Source organism: Callithrix jacchus, chromosome 1 (genome assembly GCF_049354715.1).
Source record: "Callithrix jacchus isolate 240 chromosome 1, calJac240_pri, whole genome shotgun sequence".
Taxonomy (NCBI): domain Eukaryota; kingdom Metazoa; phylum Chordata; class Mammalia; order Primates; family Cebidae; genus Callithrix; species Callithrix jacchus.
In genome coordinates, this window is record NC_133502.1 from 78,353,295 (window position 1) to 78,369,070 (window position 15,776).

Below are 15,776 nucleotides of genomic sequence, written 5' to 3' on the forward strand. Positions count from 1 at the left end.
TGGGATCCTAGAGGATCTACAGAGGTAGTCCCCTCACAGAAGGCCATCATCTTTCATATAAACTCAAAGGCTTTTTTTATGCGTAAGCCCTTTTTTCCTCTGTGAACTTTTTCTGTTTTGAAATAGCAATTGCCTTTTTTTTTTTGAGAGAGAGAGACAGTCTCACTCTGTTGCCAGGTTAGAGTGCAGTGGTGTGATCTCGGCTCACTGCAACCTTCACCTCCTAGGTTCAAACAGTTCTCCTGCCTCAGCCTCCTGAGTAGCTGGGATTACAGACATGCACCACCACGCCCAGCTAATTTTTGTATTTTTAATAGAGATGGGGTTTCACCATGCTAGCAGGATGGTCTTGATCTCCTGACCTCGAGATCTGGCCACCTCAGCCTCCCAAAGTGCTGGGATTACAGGCGTGTGCCGCTGCACCCAGCCAGCAATTGCCTTTTTAAGCAGCCTTTCCTTTTGCCCTTGGCGAGGGAGGATGAGGTGCATCAATGAGTGACCAGTGTCGGGAAGAAAAGGAAGAGAAAATCAGTCAGTCCCCTTATCCTCCACCCCTACCCAAGCCAACCCCTCCCTCCCTTTCTACCTCACTACTCCCTCATCTGCAACACCACCCACAGGATCAGAGGAGGGAGGCACTTGGCCTTCAGCCTCCTTACCTGTGTGTAACACTCTTATCTTTTCATGACTTCTAGAATTCCAAAAGGGGAGGAGAGAGCAGGTCTATATGGTTACATACTTTTATATATGCTGTATTAAGACTTAAAAGATGCAGAGCTTAACAACTTGGAAGTATCTTGCTGGAAATGTGAATATTATCTTTTAAAGGAATACTTTTTTTTTTGAGGCGGAGTTTCACTCTTGTTACCCAGGCTGGAGTGCAATGGCGCAATCTCAGCTCACTGCAACCTCTGCCTCCCGGGTTCAAGCAATTCTCCTGCCTCAGCCTCCCGAGTAAGGAATACTTTTTAATGAGTCTATAATTAAATGTGCATTCATTCATTGAAATAAAAAATATGAGGATCCTATTTCATATCAGGGATCAGATCTCAGATGGTTTCAGTCCAGCGAGGAGACAGTAACTACGGCGAGTAGTTGAACAAGTACTCAGTCACAAGCTGGGGTGGATGCTGTGAGACACAGAATAGAGAGGGGGACAGATATTACAAGCACTGGGGAGGCCTTGCCTCAGCCTGGGAGGAGGTCAAGAGAGGCCTCTCTGTAAGCAGAGATCCTGGGTATAAGCAAGAGTTATCTGGAAGAGGTTGAGAGGATGGGTCTACTTTAAGCTGCGTTAGCCAAGGAAGACAGGAGGACACAGCCCGAGATCTGGTGATCCTAAATATACTGAAGACTTAGTGAAAGGAGTAGTTGAGTCAGCAGGGCATGAAAGCAAAAGAATTTCAGCTGACTTTTGGCCGGGTGCGGTGGCTCACGCCTATAATCCCAGCACCTTGGGAAGCCGAGGCGGGTGGATCACGAGGTCAAGAGATCGAGACCATCCTGGTCAACATGATGAAACCCCGTCTCTACCAAAAATATAAAAATTAGCTGGGCATGGTGGTGCATGCCTGTAGTCCCAGCTACTCGAGAGGCTGGGGCAGGAGAATTGCTTGAACACGGGAGGTGGAGGTTGCGGTGGGCGGAGATCGCGCCATTGCACTCCAGCCTGGGTAACAAGAGTGAAACTCCATCTCAAAAAAAAAAAAAAAGAATTTCAGCTGACTTTAGGTAGGACATACCAAGCAATCATAACGCCTCAAATAAAGCAGAACGGGCCTGCTCGAAAGCAAACAGTGGAAATGGCCCTCATTCCTTGCACTTGAGCCTCTTTGTGGTCTGATAGCGATTTGTATTGTTTTTGCTTTTTGTAGTCCATCTTTCCTATAAAGTACAGATTTTGTGTTGACGTACTAAATTCCTTAATGTTCAGATTTCACTTTTTTCACTGCTCTCCAGGAAGCATCCATGCCTGATGTATGCTATGAATATGACTTATCCTCCCAAAATTGGCTTTCCCAACCAAATCGTTCCTTTCAAAGCACTGAAAGCACTGGTGATGCTGTGCCCAGGTGTTTAGATTTCATTGTGCATGTTGCTGTTGATGAAGAGAAGCTGAGTCATGTGACTGGGCTCCCTTCTGCCCTTTAACCCAGGGGAGCATTGTCCTTTCTTTAAAGCACAAGCACTTCTGGAATATTAATGCTGTGCTGTGCCCAGTTAGAGGGAACCAGTCTGTATAATGAGTGCTCTGTCACTTTTTAATCCTTTACTTTTTGTTGTTTTATTTCTAAAGGCTTGGGTTGTCTGTTGAAAACATCTACCAAGACTGGCTTGAGAGTTGCGGAATACCAAAGGTAACTAATAACCACTTTAGTAGAGTCCATGGAGAACAGTGATGCTTGCTGCTTAGTACATCAATCATGGCAGTGATTTCTTAATATATGTGTAGAAAAGTAATTATCTTGTTGAGTGCAAGTATCCATAAGTCAGGATGACGCTGGTTTCCCTCCGCATTTCTGCCTGTCATTGTGAGGTGTCCTTCTGGCCACTTTCAAGTGGCCGTGGTATAGGTGGAAGGGATGGTAGCCCCTGAACTCCATGCTAAATGAGGCCCTGCAAAATGTGAAATAGATTTTGGGCAGAGCCACGAGGCAGCAGTTCCATGCGCCCCACCCCCACCCCCACCTGGGGCAGGTGGCAGGGAGAGCATTGTGTGTGGCGCGGCCAGCTTCCAGCTCTGCTCGTTTGCTGCTGCTATCATCTGTCCTACCCCATGGTCCCTGTTTCCCTGGCTTGTTTCCCTGGCTTGCCTGCACCTCTCTCCTCTCCTGGTTCTGCATCAGGCTCCTGTCTCAGGCCGGCCTTCTCACCTGGCTGATCCGTTTACATTCATTTCTCTGTGTTAGGGACCTGGGCTCATCCCAGCTGGAGATTTTTATTCTCTTCCTCCCTTTCAGTCCATGGGTTTCTCCTTTAGAGTTCTAAAGGAGAAACCTTTTTCTGGCCATCTCTAGCTCTGTGGAAATCACTTGGCCTGGAGTCTCCTCTCCCCGTCTACTCTCCTCCAACCCTGCACCCCTCAGAGACCATTGGCCCAGGCCCCTTCGTCAAGTCGAATGCTGGCCCTAACAAGCCTAGGCCCTGGGAAGTCTGAGGGTGGCATCCCAGATGTGTGGTCAGAGGAACCTGCAGGCCAGAGCTCTCTCAGTCTGGGGCAGCCCCCAGAGTGGCTGCAGTCTGGGCCTGACCCAGGGTCATGGGCTTTGGTGTCTGGGGGAGGACCCACGTGGTGAGGCAGGCAGGCCCTGTAGCCTGGTGGTTTCTTGTTTCATGGCTGGTTACATGAGCTTCCCCTTGGGAGGGTCTCAATGTCAGTGAATGTCTGTGAACCATGAAATGAAGGGACAGGAGGGGCTGTTCTCCATTACCTTTTCATCCCCCTACTCACTTCTTTGTCCATTTTCACCACACAGGGAAATGTCAGCCATCAGCCACCATAAGCTCATTCCTAAAAGAGGACAGTTTGCCTTCAGTTCCGGAATGTGTGTCACCTGTTACAAATTATTTTTTTGGTCCAGTCTTTTCTGGGAGCAAAAAAGAATAAAATCCCGAGTCTTACAAAGAAAACAAACCAAGGGTGGGGCAAGGCAGCGCATGGTTGGGGGCAGTGCCTTTCACTCGTGTATGACAGTGAGGACCCGTGGGTTCTGAGGCAGTGACTTCCAAACCAGACTGCTTGCTGAGAAAAAACAAGTTAAGGTTTGCCAGTTGTGAATAACCAAGCCTTTAGTAAAACTCCCTTCATGTTTTAGATGGGAGGGTAGGTGGTGGGGAACATTTGCTGAAGCCTTTTGCCTTGTGATCCTAAGCCAGGGTGTTACAAGGCTCCCAGACATTCTTAGTGTGACCTGGAAGCTGGGAGCTCCAGTTACTGACTCCCAAATATCCTGGCCTGGAACAAGAAGGCTGCTGTTTGCAGTCATTAGCCCCTAGGCAGGGGGAAAGAAAGAGACCTTAATCCGGTGCCCAGAAGCAGGCACACCCCACTTAGGTTGTGGTGCTGGGGCTGGCCCTGTCACTGCCAAGGGCTCTGTAATTTCCCTTGCAGAGGAGGAGGCTTTGCTGCCAGCAGGAGGCTTTTGGTTTTCATTAAAAGAAGGAGGGGTCTATGGAAGGGAGAGATTTGCCTCTGAGCTATACATTTTTTCCAAAAGTCTAGTTGCATTAGGGACAGCTTACAGTGTAGACAAGGATCTCTGCTATAAACTGAAGAAACCTGCTGTCAAAACAGCCAGGTGCAATGAGGCCAACGGGCTATAAATTGTCTTTAAGACCCAACTGGTATTTCCTTGGGTATTTCACTGTTTAGTAAAAACAAGAGCATTAGACAGAAAGGACTGATTTAGCGCGTGCCTTGCCATTGGTGTGTGATCAGATGGCATCTTTTCATCCCTTCTACCCATTTCGGACATTTCTGTGGCTGCTGCTGATTTACCTGCTTCTGAGCCTGTTTCCCACTCCTTAAGAGTTCTTCTCATTTCCACTTCAGTGAAAGGCTCTACAAGGACCTGAGACCCTCTGGTTACAGGAGGCTTGTGGTGAATGGGACACCTTGTTCTTTGTCCCCATCATTGTAATATAAAGTTACTAGGATTCTTGCCCTGTAATGACAACCAGGGCTCTGAAATTGCTCTGATGCTCTTTGTTCTCATAAAAATTTCTGTCCACCAGCAATTGAAGTCATTCATGACAAAAGAGTCATGTTCTGCTGGTGGAGTTTTCATTCCACAGGCTACAGAGGCTTTTTGTCTTCTCTCAGGGAGACTCGCCTTGTGGTTGGCCTCAATTTTCCTTTTTGGCTATGTCAAATGGAAATCATTTTTAAAAAGTGGAAATAGCTTCAGTAGCAATAAAAGTGAGCATGAGCCCTGAAGAAGCAAAAGAAATTGGATCTAAAACTCTTTAAACAATATCCCAACTCTATAATCTTTGGCCTTGGAAAGAGATTTGAAATTGGTTGTACCATTGGTACTATAGATTATTTCTTTTCATGATGTTATTTCTGGTTGTAGAAGGATTATGCATTTACTCTAGGATGTTAAAAAGTCTAAATAAGAAAATAAAAATGACTCACAGACAACTTTTTATGTACCTCTTTTCACTCATTGTTCTGGGTATATAAATACATATTTTGCTCTTTCCTTTCTCTCCCTCTTTAAAAGTGAAAATAACATGCTGTCCATAGCAAATTCAAACAATAGCAAAATAGAAAACGTGAGTCTCCTTGCTGCCCTCAGTCGCACCTCCAGAGATCACCCGCACCTGATAGCAGCCCACTGTGTCCACCCACAGTTTCCGTGCTGAACAGCATGTAGGCGCACATTCTATTGTATTATAATTAGAGTCTTATCTTCCAAAAATCCTTTAAATTATTCATTTAAGGATATACAGAGCGTAGTTTCCCACATTTCTTAATATAATTTCAAGAACAATATTTTTTTTTTTTTTTTGGAGACAGGGTCTCACTCCATCACCCAGGCTGGAGTGCAGTAGCCTGATCCCAGCTCACAGCTGCCTCAACCTCCCAGGCTATGGTAAAAGGGCAATATCTTAAAGAACTACACTGCTTCCTGATGAACAGTACCATAATTAAATTTACTGGGGGCCTACCCCCCACTATTAGAATTGTATGCTGTACAATTATTCTCACAAAGTTGCACATTCTGCTAATTGGACAGCTCTATAAATAGATTGTGATATTTTTTCATGTCTGTCCGAACAAAGGTCTTCCTCGGCCCCACAGCTATATATTCTAGTCTTCTTTTAAAACACTTATATGCAAATATACAAGAAATAGCTTTCTGCCTCCAGCCTTTCTTCTACACTCCTTATTTTAGTTGCTACGGAAATCTTTTTTTTTTTGAGACAGAGTGTCATTCTGCCACCCAGGCTGAAATGAAGGGGTGGAATCTCAGCTCACTGCAACCTCTGCCTCTGGGTTCAAGCGATTCTTCTGCCACAGCCTCCCAAGCAGTTGGGACTACAGGCATGCACCACCACGCCTGGCTAATTTTTGTATTTTTAGTAAGGGACGGAGTTTTACCACGTTGGCCAGGCTGGTGTTGACCTCCTAACCTGGTGATCCACCCACCTCAGCCTCCCAAAATGCTGAGATTACAGGCATGAGACTCTGTGCCTGGCCAGTTGCTACAGAACTCTGACTCCTCCCTTTCTTTGATTTATTCCCTACATTGCCAAGTCCTGAGGCCCTTCTGTACACACTTATCAAAAGTCTACTTTTCTTTCCTAGCACCTCCGCCATTTATAAATTATGTTTTGTTTGGACTAGTGCAATAGCTAACTGGTCCTTTTTGATTCATTGCTCATATCAATGCCAGGTAAATCTTCCCACAACACAGCTCAGACCCATTCTTCTCTCCAGAGACTTTTCCTTCATGGACAATGCATTTAGAATAAACTCCTTGGCCTGCTATTTGAGGCTACCAGCAGACTGCTCAAAGCCCCCCTTTTCAACTTTATTTCCCATCATTCTGGAGATATGCCTAGTCATGACTATTAGTGTACACGTATTTGCAAGCTCTCCCATCAGCCTGCCTTTGTGCATGCCCTTTGCTTCTTGGCATTCTTTCCTTTCCCTGTCTTTAGCATGCGTCACAACCTGCCTTAAGTTGTTTCTGTCTGTTTATGTCCCATGCCATGCCCTACCCTCCACCCCTGGAGAGAAGGGTTATGTTTCTAAGCCTCATCCTGTAGTACCTGTTGTGGTGCTTATCTCTTTCGGGCTTTGCATATATTGATAGTAGATTTGCAGGTGCTTACCATTCAATGCACTAGCTACATGTGGTTGGTAAGCATTTGAAATATATCGAAAGCACCTGAGGGGCTGATTTTTTAATTTAATCTGAATTAAATTTAAATTTAATATCCCATAATTTATTGTTTGAAATACCTTGGGTATGTGAATGAGTTTACTTTTTCAACTCTGAATATTATGAAATATAAATACAGACCAAACATTTCTGATTAAAATTTAGCACCCAAATTGAGATGGACTATGAGAACATATCAGATTTAGGAGGGTTAGTATAAAAATGGAGGTAAATACTTCATTAATGTTTTTAAAAAAACTGGTTACATGTTGAAATGATAATATTTTGGATTCATTGCAGCTCAATGTAGACACCCAATAAAATATATTAAAATTAATTCTACCTGTTATTTCTTAGTTTTTTATTTTTGTTTTTTTGAGATGGAGTCTCACTCTGTCACCAGGCTGCAGTGCAGTGGTGCTATTTCAGTTCACTGCAACCTCCATTTCCTAGGTTCAAGCAATTCTCTTGTCTCAGCCTCCCCAGTAGCTGGGACTACAAGCTGGGGTACAAGCACATGCCACCATGCCCAGCTAATTTTTGTATTTTTAGTAGAGATAGGGTTTCACCATATTGGCCAGGATGGTCTCGATCTCCTGACCTCATGATCCACCCGCCTCAGCCTCCCAGAGTGCTGGGATAACAGGTGTAAGCCACCATGCCCAGCCAGACTTCTTACTTTTTAAATGTAGCAACTAGAAAACTTAAAATGACACATGTGGTTTGCATATATTCCTGTTGAATAGAGCTATTCTAAAGCTATTAGTTGAATTAAAATCTGAGTACAGAATAGATATGAGTGAAATTATCTGTATTTTTGTCAAATGTGTGGGTAAAGATAGAGCTGGTTAATCCATAGACACCCTTCAATTGGCTGTGACAGCGTGGATCATGAGAATCCACAGGTACAGGGTGGGAGTGCTGGGTTCACAATAGACATTCAGAGGGCATGAACTAGCAGCCTTGCATCACCTCTGGGTTTCAACTCCCAGTAGACCTGTTTCCTGAGGTGCGAACAACAGGTACACTGCTTCAGGTGAACCTCACGTCTTCTGTACCTCAGTCTCCTCTTTAGAGGAAGTACTCAGCAGCCAGTTCCTAGCAAAATTATCCGCAGCAGCGGTAATGAGGAGGAGAGAGAAGATGGGAAATGAGCCGACAAGTAATGTGTCCCAGAAATAGGCAGAAAGCAACTTGGGTTCCCAGACTTGCTCCTGAATCCCAGAAGTTAGAACAAAAGGTTATTTTGTCATCTTGGGAAAATGCCACTTCTTTCCAAGCAAACACCTGCAAGTTGCCAGAGGCTGCACAAGCAGATGACAGAAAACTGAAGTCCTGTAGGAAAAATGCTGCAATCACAAAAATGAGAATACTTGGTAAGACGGTATGCAAGAGGCTTTCTGTCATTAGTCACGATGTACTTTTAGCACAGAGAAACTCAGCTGGTCTCATCAGAGAATAACTAGTAGGCTTCTTATAACACGTATTATGTAATATTATCAACATAATTTTAAGGCCCATTAGGATACTAGATCTCATTAGTGTCTATAAGAATTCTACATTTAATAGTCAAGAAAACTGAGACTGATTATTTTGCAAATTCCAGAGAAAACATGTTTTTCAAATTATATGTACCATGATATCTTTGGTTCTTTTATATCTATAATAGCAGTTGCCATAATGTGGTATACTATTTGGGCTCCTAATAATTTTGCTATCATTTTTGTCCAGTAGTTCAACTTACATTTTCTAAGTGACTAAGCTTCTTGTCAAGGATCCTTAAAGACACGTGGAGTAGGTTCTCTGGCCTCACTTGGGGCAGCACCCAAAATGCCTCTGAGTCATCACAGTCACTTCTGTTCATCTGAGCATGTGGCCCCCTCCACAGGCTCTTCAAATTGCTCTACTGCTCAGCAGAGTTGCAAGAGAGAGGGAGAGGGTTCATTAAAATCATTTCATTTTTAGCTCAATTTTCTTGATTTTTGGCATCTAAGGTTTTGTGCTCATGTATGTTTACCGGGGTTGCCATAACTGAGTACCACAGACTGGGTGCCTTAAACAGAGATTTTTTTTTTCACAGTTCTGGAGGCTGGAAGCCCAAGACCAAGGTGCCAGCAGGGTTGGTTTCTGGTGAGGCCTCTCTTCCCAGCTTGTAGATGGCCATCTTCTGATCATGTCCTCATGTGGTCTTGCCTCTGTACGCATGCACATGTCTGTCCTCACCTGCTCTTTTTATAAGGACATCAGTTATATTGGATTTGGGCCCACTAATATGACCTAATTTTACCTTAACTTCCTCTCTAATGGCCCTAACTCCAATACAGCTGCATTGTGAGGCATACTGGGGAATTAGGGCTTGAACATATGAATTTGGTGGGACACGATTTAGCCATTCCTATTTACCTTATTCACAGTACATCTCTCACTAGTTCCACATTCTGGTGAATCCCTTCAAAAGGGCCAATAAAAGTTACTCAATGCAACCTTGCTGTATTTTATTCCCTTATGGATAAATATGCTCTGGGTATATTTTTTGGTTAAAATGATGTTAGCATCTAGTGAGTGCAGAAGAGTTAAAAATGATATCTTGGTGGCATGAGAAGTAAATGTGGGAAGGGTCCATTTCCCCAGAAAGTGGTAATAGCTGAAGGTCTGTGCTAGGTGTTTTTTATCATTGGGACATCTGATTTGACACTGTCCAAATATATTGACCTCTTTGCAGCACAAGCCACCACAATGAAATAAGAAATATTTTCCTGTGGTATCCCAAATGAAAGGTAAAAGCTGTGTTCTTCCTTCATTTCTCTTTCAAAACCTGATATCCAAAACGAGTTTGAATCTCATTCATAGTAGTCTAAGACTACACTCCAAGTGAATAACAAGAATTAAAAGTGTTTCCTCTCTCTTGAAGATTTCCTTTGTAAGTGTCAGAGCTTAGGCTTCTGCAGCAGAACTGTTAAGCATCCAGACCAGATGGATGATATTTGCTTCTTCCAGGATCTGGGATCAGACCTCTGAGTCCAGTCCTTTCCTATCCTTCTTCCCATGAATAGAGCCCACACATCTGTTCTTGATGCGGGACTGTGGATGATTCAAAGATGAGAGAAATACAAGCTTTGCCTTCAAGATGCTTAATAATTCAGTAAGAAAAATAGGTGCATAAATAACCCAAGGCAGAAAGCAATACGTGCTGAAAAACTTAGTGTTCAGAAGAAAGGCCATTTCCATTTGTGGAAGCAGAGAGAGTTTAGGTGCCATTTGAAGCAAGTCTTGAAGAACAGGCAAGTAGAGCATGGGCAGGTGGAGATTGTGGAGAATGAAGGCCCTTACAGACAGAGAGAGTGGCATATCCAAGGTGTGCTGCTGTAAAACTCAGTGTGCCTGTTTGTACAGCTTCATACACAGATCTCAGTGCTGGGAAGCTGATTAACTAGTGTCATAACCATGATGAAGGTTCAGCAGGTAGCATCCCAGCCCCAGTGAAATCAAGGTGGTGTCCTCAGCTAGAAGGCTGAGGCAAGAATCCTTCCCATTCAGCCTCCTTCTCACTCTGAGGTCCCTCCTATGCCCCTGCCCCTGAAACACTCTAACCAAGGTTGTTCTGCTCCTGAATAATAGAGGGATGAATGCATTTTTAATACTGATAAAATATACTGGGTGAATGCGTTTTGATCACGACTTCGGGTTGTAATCTTTTCCCTTTCTGTTTTTCTTGTTAGGGACATGTTTCATTGCTACTTGTTTTACATGGAGGGCAGGATCTGCGAGGGGGAATGGTCAGTGGGGCACAACCCAGCCAGATTACACAGGGACTCGAATGTGACGCTGGAGAGTTTCTACAGATTGAGGAGCCACTGACGGCTTGTGGAAGGAGTGACAGGACTTGAGCAGCATGTTGAAATAAACATGGTCAGGTGGGTCAGCAGGCTTGTCTGGAAAGACAGCTCCCTGAGTAAAAACCCATGCTTTTCCCCTCTATGCAGGGAAGAGGTAGTCTAGAGGAGTGAGTGGAACAGCTCGACTGACTTTCTCCTTGGTTTCTGACCTTGAACTTTCAAGTCCAGAGCTATTCATTTACATGGATGCTTCTAAAAACAGCGTTAAGTCTCTGGATAACCAGTGGTGTCTGTCTATCCAGAGAGAACATGCAGTGGGCTGAGGAACGCCTGCATCCATAGGAATGAGTAGGAAGCCACATGAAACAAGCACAGATGAATGTGATGCAGCTGATGCACCCAAATCCTACTCACAATGGGGAGGGATACTGGGAAGTCAGCCAAAAGAGTCAGTGGCCCACCGCCCTCAGGATCTCGGTTTAGATGTATATTTCTTTTTAGTGAGCACAGAGGAAGGCACATGAGGATGGCTTTCTCATTTGTGATAAAGGACATTTAAGATAGTTTTCCTTTAAAAAGTATAAGAATTCTGAACTGGCTCAGATGCACATGGACACATTCAAGGTATGACACTGTAGAGAGAAAGCTACTATTTGCTAGGTGTAGGAAGGCTAACCCTGTCCTGCCTTCGAACATTGAAGCATAACAAGAAGGAAAAGGAAGCAGACGCCACTAGCTTTGAAAATATGCAGCTAATGGAGATAGTTGGTAGTGGCCCATGTATGTGTGGGTTTTAATAATAGGATCAAGCTGGGTTCTTGCTGGAAGTCTAACTCTGCAGGCTTGAGTTGAAGGCGCGCAGGGAGACCTGGTCATCAGAATTATGTAGGAAACTGCTTAAAACTGCAGATCCCAGAGACAGCCCAAACCTGCTGCTGAGTCAGCATCTCCATAGGTAGGGCTGGAACTGATTGACATGATCTGTAATTATCTCATATTCTGAAATATATTCTATCAAAAGAAGTTTCTTTTTTTTTTTTTTTTTTTTTTTTTGAGATGGAGTCTCACCCTGTTGCCAGCTCAGCCTGGAATGCAGTGGTGGGATCTTGGCTCACTGCAACCTCCACCTCCCAGGTTCAAGTCATTCTCCTGCCTCAGCTTCCCGAGTAACTGGGATTAGAGGTACGCGCCACCACACCCAGCTAATTTTTGTATTTTTAGTAGAGGCAGGGTTTCACCATGTTGGCCAGGATGGTCTTGATCTCCTGACCTCATGATCTGCCCACCTTGGCCTCCTAGAATGCTGGGATTACAGGTGTGAGCCACCATGCCTGGCCAAGAAGTTTCTTTTCTAATACAACCTAAATCCTTAGAATCCTTCATTTTTCTACTCTTCCTGAGTAACCCAAACTTTTTCGTTGTTGTTATTAGACAGAGTCTTACTCTGTTGCTAGGCTGGAGGGCAGTGGCACGATCTTGGCTCACTGCAACCTCCACCTCCCGGGTTCAAGTGATTCTACTGCCTCATCCTTTTGAGTAGCTAGGATTACAGGTGTATGCTACCATGCCCAGCTAATTTTTATATTTTTAGTAGAAATGGGGTTTGACCATATCGGCGAGGCTTGTCTCGAACTCCTGACCTTGTGATCTACCAGCCTTGGCCTCCCAAAGTGCTGGGATTACAGGTGTGAACCACCACACCCAGCTAAGTAACCCAAACATTTGGCTTTGTGGTTTAGTTTATTAGTTGAAGTAATTAGCCAAATATTGTGCTGGGTCATTTGCATATAAAGCTGAAGGGGCACAGACCCTGCCCATAAGCTCATGGTTTGTGGGAGCATCTGCAGACCAACCTTTGCTCAACAGGCCTCTACCCAGAGTCTGAGACCTGTAAGGAACTGTAGAGGTTGATGTCTTGTATTTGCCATATCCCACTGGGAGGCTAAATCTGTAAGAAAATAGTATGCTTGGAGGCAGGAGACTGCTCAAGCCCACTCAGTCACAAGTCAGCCGGCCCATTGTGCATGGGAGCCAGCATGACTGTCCTCAAGGTGTCAAATCTGGTGGACCATATTTAGACTCATAGGCAGTACCTGTGTTTCAGGCTTTTAAGTATTGGCCCACAGAGAGTCACCGAAGGAAGGACTACTGCATCCTTCATGATGAGCGGATCTATAATAGGATTTTACTGCAATACTGCTGTATTTCATAGAGAAACCTTTTTAGAAAGAAGGAGCAATATAAACTCAAAGAATTAGGACAAAGATAGCAGCTCTAAAGTGTAAACCTTATGTCAATAGAAAAAACATCTGATTCTGCTTTTAAAGAAAAACTGCCCCCATTTTCTGTTTTACTAGGCTAAAGGCATACTCTGCTACTCTTCATCAAAAGCAGATTAATTAATTAATTAATATATTTATTTATTTATTTTTGAGACAGAGTTTCACTGTTGCCCATACTGGAGTGCAGTGGCATGATCTCCACTCACTGCAACCTCTGCCTCCTGGGTTCAAGCAATTCTCCTGCCTTAGTCTCCCAAGTAGCTGGGCCTATAAGTGTGTACCACCATGCCTGGCTATTTTTTTGTATTTTTAGTAGAGACAGGGTTTCACCATGTTGGCCAGGTTGATCTTGACCCCCTGACCTCAGGCGATCCTCCTGCCTCAGTCTCCCAAGGTGCTGGGATTACAGGTGTGAGCCACTGGGTCCAGCCAAAAGCAGATTATTTTATATTGGCATCATACTCTTCCCACACCTGGAGGGTAAAGCCCTGCGAAGCAGCCGTAAAATGGATTCTGCACATGGCTGCACACACATGCATGACCCTTTGGCTGTTTGACATCAGACAGAATCAGGACACATCCTGATAGAAAAACAGCATGCAGGGCTTTTTAGGCCTCTGCTCCCACTGTGGCCCCCCACAATGCTCACAGTGACTTGTCCCAGCTCCTGCAGCCAGAGTGCCCTGCTGACCAGGAAAACCATCAGGATCACCTGGCTACTTTTAGAGTCAGAGTTTTTTTCCTTCTCTTTTGTGGAAGCCATCCTATGGTACCAAATAGGTGTATGTTTAATACCTACATGGTTTTTCTTCAGTGTGGCCTCTGTTGCTTCATGGTTAAATATTAATTTTTTTCTGGTATTGCACAACTTCGGGTTTGCTGTAGAATCACAGTGCGTCATCTTCTCAGCGGGGGAGCTGAACCCCAGGAGAAGGGTAGTCATCTGCCCACGCTTGCTGTACTAGTTAGTGGAAGAGCTATGGCTTGAATACAGGATTCTGAGTCCTCGGACCATCAAACTAAGGCATTTTGTATTTTTGGTCCCATCTTTGCCTTAGTTTCTATGAAGACCTATGAGTAGAAAATAAAGGAGTATGGCAAAGGGCCCTGAGAACTGATGACTTGTCATTAATGACTACTCTTTTTCTTGAAGCTTGTTCCTGTTCTTTTACAGATACAGGATGTGAACCTCATTTTCCAGGGCTTTTCATAAATATATGTCCTGAGTATACATGCCCCTCTTAAGTATTTCTAAATGGTAGCCCTGTGTATCTGGATGGAATATTTTGCATAGGAAGTACTGGACTTCATTGCATTGAAAAGCTGGTATATTTTTTGTTGTGAGTGAATGTGATTGTATATAGGGATTAGTTTAGGCCTTTTCCTTTGGAAAGATACAGCCATTCCTCACTTGGGATGGAAACTAAATTAGATAATAAATACCAGGCCACCCAAACAAATAAACAGGAAAAAGTAAATGGTCAAACAAAAAGTGTATCTTGATGCACCTTTAAAGCATATAAGGGATGTTTTTTCACATCCTCTTACGTGCTTTCAAAAGCACACTTCCAACCAGAGGTCTTTCTCCCTGGAGCTGAGACAAAGCAGGAGAGTGTTAGCACGAAGGTGGTGGCCAGCCAACAAGTGTATCACAGGTCAGGGTAACTGTCAATGATTGTCGAACTGTACAAATCCAAATGTGTGTTTAAGAAGGCTAGCATTCTTGTCACACACTTCTGGATGGTGGCTGTCCACTCTTCATTGGTGCTTGGTAAAGAGTAAGTGGGCTCCAAACAGTCTGATGCATAACATGCAAGGCAACATTACTTTGAAGATAATGAGAAAAATTGGAGGCTGGGTAGAGGAAGAAAATCAGTTGTGTTATACCCAAATCCATGTTTTCACAGAGTTCTTTATTGTGAATTTTGTTCACCAAGGCTAGTCTTATAGTGGATGAAGACGTCATTGAATCCATTAAATACCAACTTTGGAATCAGCTTTACCACCTTGAAGCCATGTAGCAGTGAGCGAGCCAGTTGCCTTCTCTGTCCCTCACTGCCTCTTTGGGGGTAAGGGGACCTGGCTGGGGTAACGGCTTTCTGAGCTGCGTCCAGTGCCACATTGAGGCCTGCAGTGCAGGTATCCTTGGTCGTGTCTGAGAAGAGAAAAGTTGGGATTTACTTTCTTGTGTCTTTCCTTCTGTCCTTGGAATATGTGGAATTGCCCTCAGACTTAAAAGTTGTCCTGAGTTTGGAGTGGTATTGTGAGAGTTTTTAAAATATGCTTTGTCCTGTGTGGTATTTTACAAACTTACACTGTCAGGGAACACTGTTTGTTCATTTCTTTTCTTTTCCAGTGGAAAATTGCTATTTGAGAGATTATTGAGAAAATTGAGTTATAATCAATCAGCAAGAGCATTTATGCTGGCTGACTGCTGAAGAATAGGCATTTGCTTCTACTTGAAGTGAGTTATTCATAGATACTAAACTCTTTGACCAGGAGATGAAAAAATTTTTGCTAGCTCAGTAATAACTGCAGGTCAGTTTTACCTTGGACAGGGACAACTATTATTTCTAAGATACATTTTAAGACATACAAATAAAATATTTATTTATGTCTGTTGCCTAAATAACCTTAGGGGAAAAGTCCAGTGAGTCCAGCTTGCCTTTTGCAGGAGGGAAAGCCATTGGTGCCAAATGCTCTAGAAAGAGCACTTTATGTTTTATGCTGCCTTTTATCTCAATCATTCAAGTATTTGCTGCTTT

The 15,776-nt window shown here is 43.9% G+C and overlaps 1 protein-coding gene across 35 annotated transcripts in view; it reads left to right on the plus strand.

Annotated features, from left to right (window-relative positions):
* The window catches only part of AOPEP (aminopeptidase O (putative)), a 449,451-nt gene that overhangs the window by 275,259 nt on the left and 158,416 nt on the right, over positions 1–15,776 (plus strand). For 26 of the 35 annotated variants that reach the window (XR_013532554.1, XR_013532566.1, XR_013532571.1 and 23 more), the window contains one exon: positions 2,297–2,357. Coding sequence is in view for 20 of the 35 variants with exons in the window: in XM_078365849.1 (XP_078221975.1) it covers positions 2,297–2,357 (61 nt within the window). In the remaining 15 variants the exon portion in view is untranslated. Of the gene's footprint in view, positions 1–2,296; positions 2,358–3,476; positions 7,231–8,973; positions 9,377–9,615; positions 9,671–9,946; positions 10,120–10,612; positions 10,808–15,776 lie in introns of those variants that run through there. The other 9 variants (XR_013532563.1, XR_013532561.1, XR_013532594.1 and 6 more) reach the window with 5 other exon arrangements.